The sequence below is a fragment of the Haliotis asinina genome, chromosome 3 (assembly GCF_037392515.1).
Source record: "Haliotis asinina isolate JCU_RB_2024 chromosome 3, JCU_Hal_asi_v2, whole genome shotgun sequence".
NCBI classification, from domain to species: domain Eukaryota; kingdom Metazoa; phylum Mollusca; class Gastropoda; order Lepetellida; family Haliotidae; genus Haliotis; species Haliotis asinina.
This window is the reverse complement of record NC_090282.1, coordinates 11,109,350-11,123,441: the sequence shown is the minus strand read 5'-3', so window position 1 is coordinate 11,123,441 and position 14,092 is coordinate 11,109,350. Positions and strand designations below refer to the sequence as shown.

The following is a 14,092-nucleotide window of genomic DNA, read 5'->3' as shown; positions in this document are numbered from 1 at the left end:
TACCAACCCACCTAAGTTAGTCCATACAGCATAATGATAGGAAGACGTGACACTACACAGCACTTGTACCTTATTTCCTGCATCTGGTGTTGCTGGACCAGGTGTAGTTTCATTTTCCGAGGAACTCCCAACAACCCCATTTGGAGCTTGAGGCCACAGTCCCAGGTTATTTGGCACAACACGCGATCTTGCAACTTCCCCGAGATCTCCACTCTTATTGGTACTGTTAACACGCCTTCGTCGTCGTAATGTTGTCCCAGACATGGATAACTTCACATCTGTCATGATCTCACTCTCAGACACATCCTCTGCATTGTAATCCTGCCTGGATTTCTTTGCTAGATCGGACAGTCTCCGCGTGATCTCTAAATGTGTCTGTTCACTCTGTGTCTGAGGTAACTCCATTCCACAACTGTCCCTGAGATCATGTGAACTTTTGCTAGATTGTCCTGAATCCCCTAGCTGTTCTTTTGAGTCATGTTCTGAATCTGAATGAATATCATCCGAAAGTCTTTCAGAATCAGCAAAGTTTTCTTCTTCCATTCCATCCCTGGCACTACCCTTCTGGATTATCTCCACTATAGCTCCTGGCAAATGTAAATCATTATCCTGAGATTCAGATCCGAAAGAAGAAAAGTCTTCCTCTAAAAAATCAACATTATTAACAGAACATAATTTATCACCTGCACTATTGGCAGACAATTGTTCACATTTTGCATTCATGTCCAACAATACTGTATTACACAAGTGCCCTGTTGTATGCCCATCCATGGAATCAACGCTCATGAGACCTTCATGAGACACAGAAGTCAGTACTCCAACTGACTCCAACTTAACAACATTCAGTTGATTTTTCTTTGGATTGTTAACTTTCATAGAATCCTTTTGATTTTGCTCCTTTGGTGACATACTTTGTCTGCATTCGATATTCTTCTGGGCATTTCTCTTAACTGTCATGTTTTTCTGTTTGCCCTTCCTGTCTTGTCCACTAAAGTTATCCCTTGTGTTTCCTTTGGCCAATCTTGATGCCTCGGTGTCAAGGGATGTGTCAGTGATAACTGTAAAACTCTTTGCTGACTGTGATCGCGACACTGTTGAATCAGATGGAATGCTTTCCTGCGATTTCTGACTACTTGTTGAAATCCCAACCTTACTTACACGTTTCTTTGATTTGGAGAGACTTCTGAAAAGACAGAAGTAATCTACTTACAAAGGTCAACATCACTTGATAATCAAAACAAACTATTCTGGGCCAGCTAGTACCTTGTTTTAACACCACGATAAAGACCACAACAGGACCAACAACAGAACTGGTTCAGTAAGACACTCTCAGAGGAAACATAAAAATGCTTGTGGAGTTGGCACTAACCTGTTGAGTTTGTTGAGATCCCTTAGAGGAGTTTTGTGAGAGAGGTGCGATACTACAGTCTGGGAGTGAATCAAAGCAAGCACCATCATCAGTATTGCCGGCATCATGACCTCAGACAGAGACAGCTCCTGGACATCACACCAGTTACAACATTACACGTATTGCACAGAGGTGCTAATCCAACTTTCAGGCAATTGGGAACATCTTGGATAATTATTGGATAAGTAATTTACAAAAACATGGCTATTTCACACATTCCTGTTCATCATACAAAGTAGTGAATGATATTGTGGCCAATCTCAAATGCCATCAAACAAGTCAACAGTGTCATAAGAACTGAAAAACAACATAATATCTCAAATGTTCCAACACGAAATATTTCACAACCAACAAATCCAAAAAAATAAAGTCTGTCATGAATCTTAATACTGTCATTAACATGTATGCATTATTTTGTTCCAATTTACAGCTTTAAAACCTATTAAGGTGATTTTCAGGGTTTGTCAAAATTGACACCAAAAGCCAAAAAAGACCTAGGGACACATTCTAATACAGATTTCCACTTGTGTAAAACTGGAGCAGCCCCAAAACCAACTGTCTGTGACAGTGGTGTTACTCACATCCTCAGTGATCTCGCCAACAGTCCTGAAGTAGACGACCATAGTGACTAGCTGTTGTGAGTAGAGGTACAACAGGAATAGGAAGAACAATACAGAGGACTGTTGCACCCACCTGCAATAACAAGCACCTGTAGGCTAACACTTCCTCAACCATGGGAAAGACCATGTCTAAAGTAAAGTGTACATACCTAACATTAGAGGTGAAACATATGCTGTGGCATTAGTAGAAGCGTGGTATTTTGCCTTCAGTTCAGTATATCATAATGCAATCCAACAATTCAGTTTTCGTGCAAACCTTTTCTAAATTGTCTAGAAATTGAATCATTTTGTCAAAATGTATGCATTTCTTTGCTGGATGGTTGCTATTTTTCATGAAAGTAAGTTTTTCTCATGTAGCGCTATGATAGTCGTAAGTTAAAGTTAATGTATGGCACTTACGACAATTTTAGTACTAAGACAGCTTCGAAAATCTAGAACCCGTACCATAATATGCATCGTACCATGTTAAGACCATACCATTTCACCCATAATGATATCAGTACAGTCAATAGAACTACTCAAAATGGGAGGCAACCCATGGCAAAATGGTGGTCAATTTCTAGAATGTCACTCAAACAAATCATGATCAGTTGTGTCTAAGAAGATAGAATGGGATGCTTTGGACACATTCTCAACTTTATTGGTCAAATTACTTCAATATACTATTAACATGCTCTGTTTGATATAAAAACCATTTTCTTTGGAGACACAAATCTATAAGGTCATATTAATATCAAAATCACTGATTCTGTACATAACTATATTACCTTCACAAAAAGATTAGGCAGGGCCAATTCAACATATTGTTATTGACTGCTTTATCATGTCAGCTGTCTTATTTATGATTGTTATTTTATGGATCAAAATGTAATTTTCTAAATAGAATTGATTCTTTATACTTATCCTCACTCATGCTTATTATGCTTATCTCCTCCCTCTATGCGAAGATAGTGGAACACTTGAAGTCCCTTGAAGTTCCCTCCTAACTGAAGTGGACGTTCAATACACTCACCCACCAGAAGCCTCTCTTTCCTGCCAATACGGCCACAGGACCTGCCATGCTTGCCACTCTCTCCAAATCTCATAAACCTGACACGAGAATTACTGGGAATTCAGTGTGCCTAGGAGGGACGGTTGGGAGGGCATGACACCATGAGTGAGGATAAGTATAAAATATGAATTTTATTCAGAAAATTACATGTTTTTTCTTATCCTGACTCATACTTCTTATGCTTACTGAATCCAAAAGAAATGGATTCAGGCCAATCCGGATTCAGTTGACTGCCACATAAGTACATCCAGTACTTCCCGACTTTGGGGAACTATAATGGCGATAGTTCTGTTCTTCCAATATTCATCTGTGAGATGGGAAGGGGGGATCACATCCAGTCAAACATGTCTTCTCTTGAAGCATTCGTTGACTGGAACATGATGATATACAGATCAGCTAGTGTCCTGTATGTTAAGACTTCAAATCAAGACCAGTCGCAACCCTTCTTCATGTACAAGTATCTTCATTATGAGTACAGGGTCATAATCACTCATGTTAGCCTGTTCAAGACTGTGCAATGACTCTCAACCGTTGTACTCAGCAGAGCTTCTTGGTCTCAACAAGTCACATGATAAAAGGGTGAGTGAAACTCAGCATCTTTGTGGAACCAAAAGTTCTTGTGCGACAAGTGGCCCAAATTGGTGAATGCCATTGACATCCTCCATGGTGATGTCTCATAGGCAGTGGTTGGCAAACATCACATTTGATTTTCAAAAGCAGCCTTACATTGACAGTGAGCAGTTTCCGTGTAGAGCGAGTGTTGATGCCAAGGGTCTCACTTTTATGGATTGGAAGTTCACAGAGATTCCTGCTGTTTTAGAGGCCCTCAGAATAACGGCTGTCAGGAATACTGAGATAGTGTTGCAGGATACTTCCCTTGGTGTCTCAGTATATAATGGGATGAATAGGCGCTTGAAATGTTGTCTCCCTGTCTTAGAATGTTGGAGATATATTTTCCATGCTCTGACTAGGCATAATGATAAATCCTGTGTATCATGTGGCCTGAGGACAGTAGATAATGCCAGGATGTGGAATAGTCTGTCTGGTTGCCCAGGCAGATGATTTTTGGTGATAAAATCCCATCTCAGTCCTACATGTACAATCTCACAATGACTGAAATCAAAACGTGTGTGACTGTAGTCCAGAGCATGTATTTCTGACATCCATGCCGTTGTAGCTAGGGTGAGTAGAAACAGCATTTTCTGTGTCAACAATTTAAGTGATGTCTGGTCTAGTGATTCATGACATCACTCATTAGGTGTACGAGTCCAACATTCAAATCCCAAGCTGGAGTCTGAAACCTGCGTTGTTGGTCTTCCAGCTAGAGCAAGCATAGTAAGGCGAGGTGTTCAGGTACTTTAGCCAGCTTGATCCCCATTTTCATGGTGATAACAGAGCTGAGTGCTGCAAAGTATGTTGAGAGTGTAGGACCTTTCAGTCCTCTGGTATGTTGTAGATGACATAAGTAGTCCGCTACTTGAGGATGTGTGGCCTTCACTGCTGTGAAGTCTTTCTTTCTGGCGTATGTTTCAAACCGCATCCATTTAACATCTTATAATGTGTGGGTAGATCTGCGTATAGCTAGGGTGACTGTCTTCGTCACTTTAGTAGAAAATCCTCGATGTTTTATGCAGGCTTTGATAAGATCTATATATGAAGTTGGAATGTTGCCGTGTACTTGTTTGGTGTGTGGATGGACGAGTAGGTTCTTCTCCAGTAGTTGCAGTGTTGGATGCACTTGTTCCTTGATGAGAACTGGAAACCAATCTCTTGCTGGCCAGTAAGGCGCGACCAAAATCAGTTGTATCAGCATTGTCTGTTTTATCTTTTGTTAGTAATATTGGAGGGGGGACGCGTAAGCAATGTTGCCATCTGCTTGTTGAACTCTGTGGCAAATAGGTCTATTTGCAGAGATTCGAATGTTTGACTAATAAGTTGAAATGCCTCTTGGTGTAGCATCCATTCAGTTAGAGATGGTTGTAGAGGGAGTGACAGTGGCACCTGGTATTGAGTGGAGGTTCCAGTCATTGGTGATGTTGAAGATCAGCTGTGGCAGTGTGTGAGATAGTATTGATCCTTCCTTGTTTATGTAGAATGCTACTGTTGAGTTGTCTGTTCATCAATGCTGTCGACCAATGAAGTACTGCGTTGATTACAGCTTTCACCTCCAGGTGGTTGATATGCTGAATACATTCATTGCTTGTCCGGATTTGTGCTGTCACATCATTGGTTAGGCGAATATGTCCCTGCGCAGACATTCAATCGGTGAGTCCACCATAGTAGATATGGTCTCAAGTTGTCTGGTAGATCAATCCAATCCAAGGTGTTGAGGTGTTGAATCAAGAGCCATTGTAATGGTGTATTTGTAGACATTCTCTTCTGGTAAAATCCTATGCTGAGCAGACTGAGTCATTGCCTCTGTCCTACTGGTAATGAAAAGAGTAGAGCTTGTTCTGTCATCGCTTGAATTTTGACCCACCAATCTGGGATGAAAATGCGGTTCAATGGAATGATGAATCCAGTCCTATGGAATTGAAAGCTTGTTGCTGCTCTAATTCCGATTTCATTAGATTCACAAGACATCCCAGTTGAGTTAACAGCCTGATGGTGAAGTCTAACTGTAGCCTGTGCTGACTTGCCTCGTGATGAGCTTGAATGCTGTCGTCCATGTAAAAGGTGCTGCGAAGTCCCTGCTGTTATAGGTAGGTGACAATTGGCTTGGTGACCAGAGTAAATAGCCACAGGGCCGAATATATTCCAAATGGTAGAACCATCCATTGGTAGTGGTGAGGAAGTGCAGATATGAAGTCTGGATGTATTGGAATGTGCAGGTAGGCATCTTGTAGATCGATGCTGGCCAAATAATCCACTGGATGGATGAGATGGTGCAGTTGTGGTAGATGGATTATTCCGAACCGTTTTGGTTTCAACAGATAATACTTGTTGAAGGCCTTCATGTTGTATATAACATGAAACTTTCCCTTGGTATTTGTCTTGGGTACCAGAAAGACTGAGGAGTAGAATCCTTGTGTTAGACGATCCAGGTGTAGTTTTTCGATTGCGCCTTTCTCTAGTAAAGACGATATGGCATCGGTTAGCTTGTCTTGTTCATCTTCGGCGTTGATGAAAAGTGCTGGGTCTCTTGTGAGCGGTGGTGTTGCCTGTAGTGGGATCTTGGAGCTGCCTCATCATGATATAATCGTTGTTGAGAACTCCCCGATTCTTCCACTCGCATTGTAGGTGTCCACCCACTCGTGTAGGTTGTAGGAAAACGGCCGGCAGTAGAACTCCAGTCATTCCGCACCTGATCTTCAGCGCTTTCCTCCTTTAGCACCCCTGGCAGGATGTCCTGTTCCATGGGAGCACCGTTTTCCTCTGGTTGAGCAACAAAAAGAGCCCTTGCCACAGCATGTGTTGTATACTACCGACAGAAAATATGGGAACCAAGAAATTGAATGTAGATGACTTTGACTGTGACAGGGTCCGTTATCGTGGCGTATATCCCAAACGCAACATCCAATGACAATGGAATTTCGCATAATGCATGCCCAGCACGTGCTACACGTGCATACAGAAGTTAACTCCTGTAAATGTACTGGAGAAGTCGCAATCACTAATGCAATAGAGATTGACACTTACTGACAGAAATGCCTCCGAGGCAGTATCTCGGTGAAGCAACAAAATGGAGAATTGTGGGGATGATAGAAGGGGGGACATCATTATGTGAAGGTGCCCGGCAGATGGGTAAATCAAGAAGTGTAATTTCACGCCTGTGGGATAAGTACCGTCAAACGGGTGGGGTTGCAACGAGACCTGGGCGTGGTAGACCAAAATCAACGACACCACGACAGGATCGTCTCGTTACGTTAATTGCTCTACGCGATAGGTTTAAATCGGCCCCTGCCATCAATAGAAAATTCCGCACACTCACTGGAAGACGCATTTCAAACTCAACCGTTAAAAACCGACTCTATCAAGCTCGTCTGAAAGCAAGATGGCCTTTTATGGGTGTCACCCTTTCAGCTCACCATAAGCGCCAAAGATTGAGATGGGCTAGGCAGCATCAGGGACGGGCTATGCGCCACTGGCGTTACACCATGTTCTCTGATGAGTCAAGGTTTTGCCTCGGAGCGGGGAGCGATATGCCAGAGCAGCAATTCTTGACCATGATCAATATGGAGGTATAGGTGTGTCATGGTGTGGGGTGGTATTACACATGACAGACGATTAGATTTGGTCATCATTAATGGAGCCATGACTGGTCAGCGATACGTTGACCAAATATTGCATCCTGTTGTGGCTCCATTGGCTAGAGTTATCGGCCAAAATTTTGTATTCCAAGATGATAATGCCAGACCACATCGGGCCCGAATTGTCTCTGCTTATCTCCGACAAGAAGGTATCCAGACATTGGACAGGCCCTCTAAGTCCCCAGACCTGTCCACAATTGAACATCTCTGGGATGTTCTTGGTCGAAGGGTGTACACCAGGGACCCAGGACCCGCCAACCTGGCCCAGCTTGGTGCAGCTCTCTAAGAGGAATGGCGGGCAATACCATGGGCAACCATCCGGAAATTGATTAACAGCATGCCATCAAGGTGCCGTGAATGTGTTGCCCAACATGGTGGACACACCAGATATTGAACTTGACGCCTAAAATTGATTTAGTGGATAATTAAAGCAGTTTCAAATTCGCTATTATTTCATTAGTTCCCTTATTTCTTGTCGGTAGTATAGTTCTTGTCTCTCGCTCTCTGGATCCCGGAGAACTCTGATTTGTTGGAGTAACCCTGGGAAGTCTGCTTGAAGACAGAAGTCAAAGTCTCAATTGACTTTATCACCATTACTTCCTGAGTCCTGAGGATTACAGACATCCTAGATTCTGAAGTCAAATACCGTGGATGCTGACCAGAGAGCTTGATACAAGGGTTTACTAAAGCTGTCACACAAAGATGACACTGATACTAGACCTTGCTGGTGCAATAGATTCAATCTTGCATACGTCAAGGCTAGATGCTCAGAAATAAATCATGGTGAGTGCAAAGAGGATCAGCCCTTCTTCTTCATTCTCTGGGTTGCTGAACTTAGAGATGAGAACCTCGGTGACAGCCCTTGAACAGGGGAGTCTGAAGAAGGTACGCAGAGTGGTTGTATCCAGCTGAACCAGTCGCTTATCCTCCACTTGGTAGGATCTGCTGCAAGTCTTATTGATGATCTTGTATGTCTTGTCTGTTTCAAGCGCTTTCATAAAGGGTTCCATATGATAATGTGGGTACGAACAAGCTCTGAAAGCTGAAATATGCTGTTGCTGATACTTAGACGCTGTCTGAAAGGCTGTAGACAAAGTTTCCAGGGTGGTATATGTGTCAATGTCCTTTTCACTCATCTTGTAAGTGTGAGCTTTGTTAGAGTCGGTGAGACTAGGTCCAAACCGTTCGTGATCCAAATTGTTCATGTAATCAACATTGCTGACAGACTTCATAGAAGTCGTGGAGTGTAGTTTCAGCATAGGTCTAGTAGTTGAAGACTTAGTCTTAGACGATGACAACTTAAACTTCTTAGGTTTTGACGACGTCCTTTTCTTTCTGAGATCTAGACAAAGTCTCACTGATATCTTGACCACGCCCCCATGGTACATAAGGATGATCACTAAAATTATGAATGTCAGCTGATATCAACATACGGTTACAAGACACAGAATCAACCAATTTAGATATGACTAATGACAGCCTATGTTGTAAGTCTCTCGCACACCTTTGAGCAGTATACGTAAGTTTTACGTAATGACGACAGCAAATACAAACCAAAAACCGCTTACTACACAATTTAGATAAGCAAAAACGTATCGCCATATTAGGTGCCAAAGTGCCTCCAACCATACTTTTCAGGCGATAAAAGAAAGAGAGAGTGGCAAGCATGGCTGGTTATGTGACCATAATGGCGGGAAAGGGAGGTTTCCGGTGGGTGAGTGTATTGTATGTCTGCTTCAACTTCTCAGGTACCCCTTGAAGGGAACCAAGGGATTTCAAGTGTTCCATTACCTTCGCATAGAGGGAGGAGATAAGCGTAATAAGCATGAGTCAGGATAAGGAAAAATATTATGCTAAAATACATTTCTATCTCTGTATATCATTAGGAAAAGTTCTTCATGTGGGTTTGGATATGCTAATGAATAATATTTCTTTCTTGAATATATACTGTCTAAAGCACATTGTTTTTTATCACTCTTGTTACATACCATCTGAAGTATACCGGCAGAAGCAATGCACGAATGATGGCATAACCTGTAATGGACGTCCATGATACCTTTGGCTTGGCCTTCGAGAATGTAGAACCTGCAGCAAATGGGAAACTGCACTCATATTACTGAAATAACAGACAAGTTTAAACTGACAGAATTTCTAATTCTTCTTAGTATTTTTGTTACCTTTGCCAGTCATCCAGTATCATGACTATTTTACATTTCTGAAATCACCTCTTAACAAGAAAACAAGAATGTTTTCATGACATGAATAATTAACTTTATTAACAAAACAGTGACGATTGGAACATCATACAAGAGTCATCAGAAGACGACATATCCCTCCGGACCCAACATATTTGAAAGGACAAATCATCTGACAGTTACTTCATGTGTTTTTAGACTAAGTTTGAATCGCTTCCAAGGAAATCATGAAAAATATAAACGCAATAAATCTGTAAATAGCAAAAGGCACTACTTCAAGATCTGTCTCATATATCTGCCAAGATCTGTTGAAAGATATGAAATGATTTTTGAGTTGTGCTCTGGAAACGAAGAGCATCCCGCCATTTTGAGACCAAGTCTGAATTGTTTCAATGGAAACCGAAGAAATAAAACTGTCCAAACTTTGTAAACAGCTAAAAGCACCACTTTGGTGTCTGCCTCACATATCTGCCAAGTTTTGTTGAAAGATATTAAATTGTTTTCAAGTTGTTCTCCGGAAACAAAGTCCATCCCTCCATTTTGAGATTTAGTCAGAATCATTTCAATGGAAACTGGGAAAATGATAAATAACAATATCTGCAAATAGCAAAAGGCACCACTTTAAAGTCTGCCTCACATATCTGGCAAGTTTTGCTGAAAGATATGAAAAGAAGCCCATCTCTCCCTATTGAGACTAGGTCGGAATTGCTTCCATGGAAAATGGGAAAATGATATTTCATCAAAATGTGTAAATAGCAAAAGGTACAACTTAAGGATCTACCTCACATATCTGCAAAGTTTCGCAGAAAGATATTAAGGAGTTTGTGAGTTCTGCTCCAGAAATGAAGCCCATCCCTCCCTTTTGAGACTAAGTCCGAATTGTTTCCATGAAAACCCAAAACTAATAAATCACAAAAACCTGTAAATAGTAAAAGGCATCACTTTAGGCTATATCTAGCCTAAGGTATATCTACCAAGTTTTGCAGAAAAATATAGGAGAGTTTTTCAGTTCTGCTCTGGAAATGAAGCCCGTCACTCCATTTTGGGACAAAGTCCATAACATTTCCATGGAAACCAAGAAAATAATAAATCACAACAAGAGTCATCAGAAGATGATATATCCCCCCGGCCCCCACATGTTTGAAAGGACAAATAGTCCGAGAGTTACTCATTGTGTTTTTAGACTAAGTTTGAATTGTTTCCATGGAATTCATGAAAATTATAAATGCCACATATCTGTAACCAGCAAAGTCACAATTTCATATATCTGCCAAGATCTGTTGAAAGATATAAAATGGTTTTCGAGTTGTGCTCTGGGAACGAAGCCCACCCCTCCATTTTCAGACTAAGTCCAAAATGTTTCCATGGAAACCAAGAAAACAATAAATCAGAAAAACCTTTAAAAACCAAAAGGCACCACTTTGGGGTCTGCCACACATATCTACCAAGTTTTACTAACAGATGTTAAGACGTTTTTGAGTTCTGCTCTGGAAATGAAACACACCTCTCACTTTTGAGACTCTGTCTGAAACATTTCCATGGCAACCAAGAAAATAAGAATTGACAAAAACTTGTAAATACCAAAAGGCACCACTTTAGGGCCTGCCACATATATCCACCAAGTTACACTGACAGATATTAAGAAGTTTTTGAGTTCTGCTGCGGAAACAAAGCCCATTTGTCCATTTTCAGACTAAGTCTGAAACATTTCCATGGAAACCGAGAAAATAAGAAATCACAAAAACCTGTAAATAGCAAAAGGCACCACTTTGGGGTCTGCCACACATATCTACCAAGTTTTGCAGAAAAATATTGAATGGTGTTTGAGTTCTGCTCTGGAAACAAAGCCTGCCCCACCACTAGACTAACACCAAAATGTTCCATGGAAAAACAACAACAAAAATAAAAATGCCAAAACTGTAAATAGCAAAAGGCTGTAAAGAGTAACCATTTCATTTCTGCTTACCTCGAATGAGATCCACATCTATGAATTCAGTTTTTAACCGTGCACTTTTTCTTGGTGCATTGAGTACTGTGGGTCGCTGAAAATTAGATATTGTACATAGAGTATCATGAGTAATTCACACACAGAACATTGTACATCAGATAGAATAGACACAGTGCTTTACACAGATTCTATTTTTATATATTGTTATATTAGAAGTGTTTTGTGATTATAAACCCCTGAATGGTCTCATGTTGGCAGTGTTATGTGAACAGTCATGTATGCCGTGTCATGTATTATCTGAACAGTTTGAAGTGAGTAGTGTTATCAGATGAATGTTACGTCTGCAATGTCCGCTTCTTACGTTGATTAACTATAGGACAATATCGTCTTGGGTACAAATTGATTGCATGTTATAACTATAAGACTTTGTAATAAACACCAGAGTCTGCATGTGGTAGTACAAATATGCTTTCACTATTCTTGAGTTGGCAGAATCTGGCATGCCTTACCTTCTGCAGTTTCATTTCCACGGACTGCTCCCACAACTGTTTGTCATTGTACCCAATCTGAAACACGATGCAGACACACTGAGCAATCCAGCTTCACTGACCTAGGCAATAAATCAGACCACATATTTACTGAAACACACTTGAATGTGTTTATGTCCATATCATCATGGCGAGACCACAATTTAAATATACCAATATACATTTCTAGACCCCTGGCATGGACACGGATTGTTTCAACAATGTTCCCTTCAAATGTTTCTGATTAGCTTTCCTTTTATTTAATAAAAAACATATTAACCTACCAGACCTTGGTATGATTTTGAAAACATCTCAATGTCAAAACTGCATACAGGATCAACGCTTTAAGTGTCCACAGTGAACATGTTAATGAAATGTAAATTAGCTTGACTATGTGACAGGTCTCGCACAAAAAAGTCTTCACATATTCATCACGCTGTGTTGCATCTTATCACCAAGATAAAGGACACTACAACTGTACAAGATCATCGTATGTGACATAGCTGGGTTAGGCAGTCAGTCCTAAACCTAAATTTTCAAGGACATCTTGTTTTCTTAGACCTGGTGGACGACCAAACTGCATCAGTTTATTAGTAACATTAAATTCTGTTTAAAACTTAACATGAACACAACTGATAAATGTACATTCTTGTTTTTGTTTACAGTTTTCCTCTGCTGTTACCATTTTCCAAAACTATATTTACTGAAAAAAAACTACCACAGAATATTATGCTTTTAACTATCATTTACCAACATTCATAGTTTTGTCACAGCCTTTTTCAACTACTTCACATGTCATCCCACAAAGTCACAGCTGGTTTTCTGTTGTATCTAATACCTCTGATTACAAATCAATCATCTTATCATGATTGATACTTTGCAAGCTCCTATAATGTGATGTCTGATTCCTTGATCACTAGTTTATGATATAAAACTCAGCTGGGTACCTGATAAATTGCCATACGTTTCACGTCTTAGTGAAATGTAATTTGAGAACAACTGCCTGCTATTACAATTATGTTTTGTAGTTCATAAATTCTCATGAACAACAACAGAGTAATATTAAACAACAACAAATCAAAGCACTATCCATGCATTGTCATCTTAGGTTACAATCAAACAGTCAATCCTCCTCACCATCCTTCTCTGGTCTTCAAAATCTGAATATCAGAAATTAGTTAAATCAAAGAATTCAACACCAACTATATGAAACAGACTCAGGAATATAATGAATCCAGCCTGACTACTGCAATATTATCGCATGGTTGTTTTAGAAATCAATCCAACTTCAATCAGGAGAGTCCCACATATATACCTTAATGGCACCAAAACAACTCCTCAACAGGTTCTATGTCATCTTGACTCGCAGAAAGATCCACATCATCCAAATAGAGAAAATACTCTCTGTATGGTCAGTGTACACTGAAATGGTCCACATACACAGCACAACCTACAGAACATCCACAGAAATGATTACAGCAAAACCACCTAGCACACTCTAACACATGACATATCCCCCACCAGCAAACAGTGTGCTTGATGTCATTTCCTCATCTATTTCCTGCAGGCTGATGTATAGCTGAGCTGTTTCACACTGACGACATACTCATTTGAATATTGAATAAACAGTTGAACCCTCTGTTTCCAGACAGACTGCAGTCAAGCTGAGGACAGCCAACATACATACTCTATAATACCAACAATCTGCATCATAACTAGTAATAATTATTACACAGTTTATTTGGTTTAGGTAAACCTCAATATAATGCTTGTAAGTAACCACCGTGTACATCCTGTATTATGCATCACTTGTGTCCCTTACATCTGTTGCACTACCTGGGTTGATTTAACACCTGTAGTCCTGTGCTACAGACAGCCATCAAGCTGCAGTATATGGCAATCTGCACTTCCTGGCTCAAAGGATCTGCATGTACAGCACAGGTAAGAATAAAAGAAGATGACTGAAGTAATTTTCAGAGGTCTTGGATCCATGTATATTTTCCTATAAATTCAGACAAAAAGGTGAAAATATAAACTTGTCTGATGCACATGATGCTTCTACACAGCACTTTTGCAGTGGAAAAAAATTAGCC

At 40.4% G+C, this 14,092-nt stretch overlaps 1 protein-coding gene and 1 long non-coding RNA gene across 2 annotated transcripts in view; one reads left to right on the top strand and one right to left on the bottom strand.

Annotated features, from left to right (window-relative positions):
• Window positions 1-14,092, bottom strand: part of LOC137277458 (protein PHTF2-like) — a 52,961-nt gene that overhangs the window by 11,154 nt on the left and 27,715 nt on the right. Inside the window, exons 3-8 of the mRNA XM_067809188.1 lie at window positions 11,982-12,038; window positions 11,491-11,566; window positions 9,318-9,414; window positions 1,990-2,101; window positions 1,370-1,497; window positions 70-1,183 (exon numbers count right to left, since the gene is read on the bottom strand). Of these exons, the coding sequence (XP_067665289.1) occupies window positions 70-1,183; window positions 1,370-1,497; window positions 1,990-2,101; window positions 9,318-9,414; window positions 11,491-11,566; window positions 11,982-12,038 (1,584 nt within the window). The remainder of the gene's footprint in view (window positions 1-69; window positions 1,184-1,369; window positions 1,498-1,989; window positions 2,102-9,317; window positions 9,415-11,490; window positions 11,567-11,981; window positions 12,039-14,092) is intronic.
• Window positions 13,868-14,092, top strand: part of LOC137277459 (uncharacterized) — a 36,589-nt gene continuing 36,364 nt past the window's right edge. Inside the window, exon 1 of the long non-coding RNA XR_010956618.1 lies at window positions 13,868-13,940. This is a non-coding gene — a long non-coding RNA (uncharacterized lncRNA). The remainder of the gene's footprint in view (window positions 13,941-14,092) is intronic.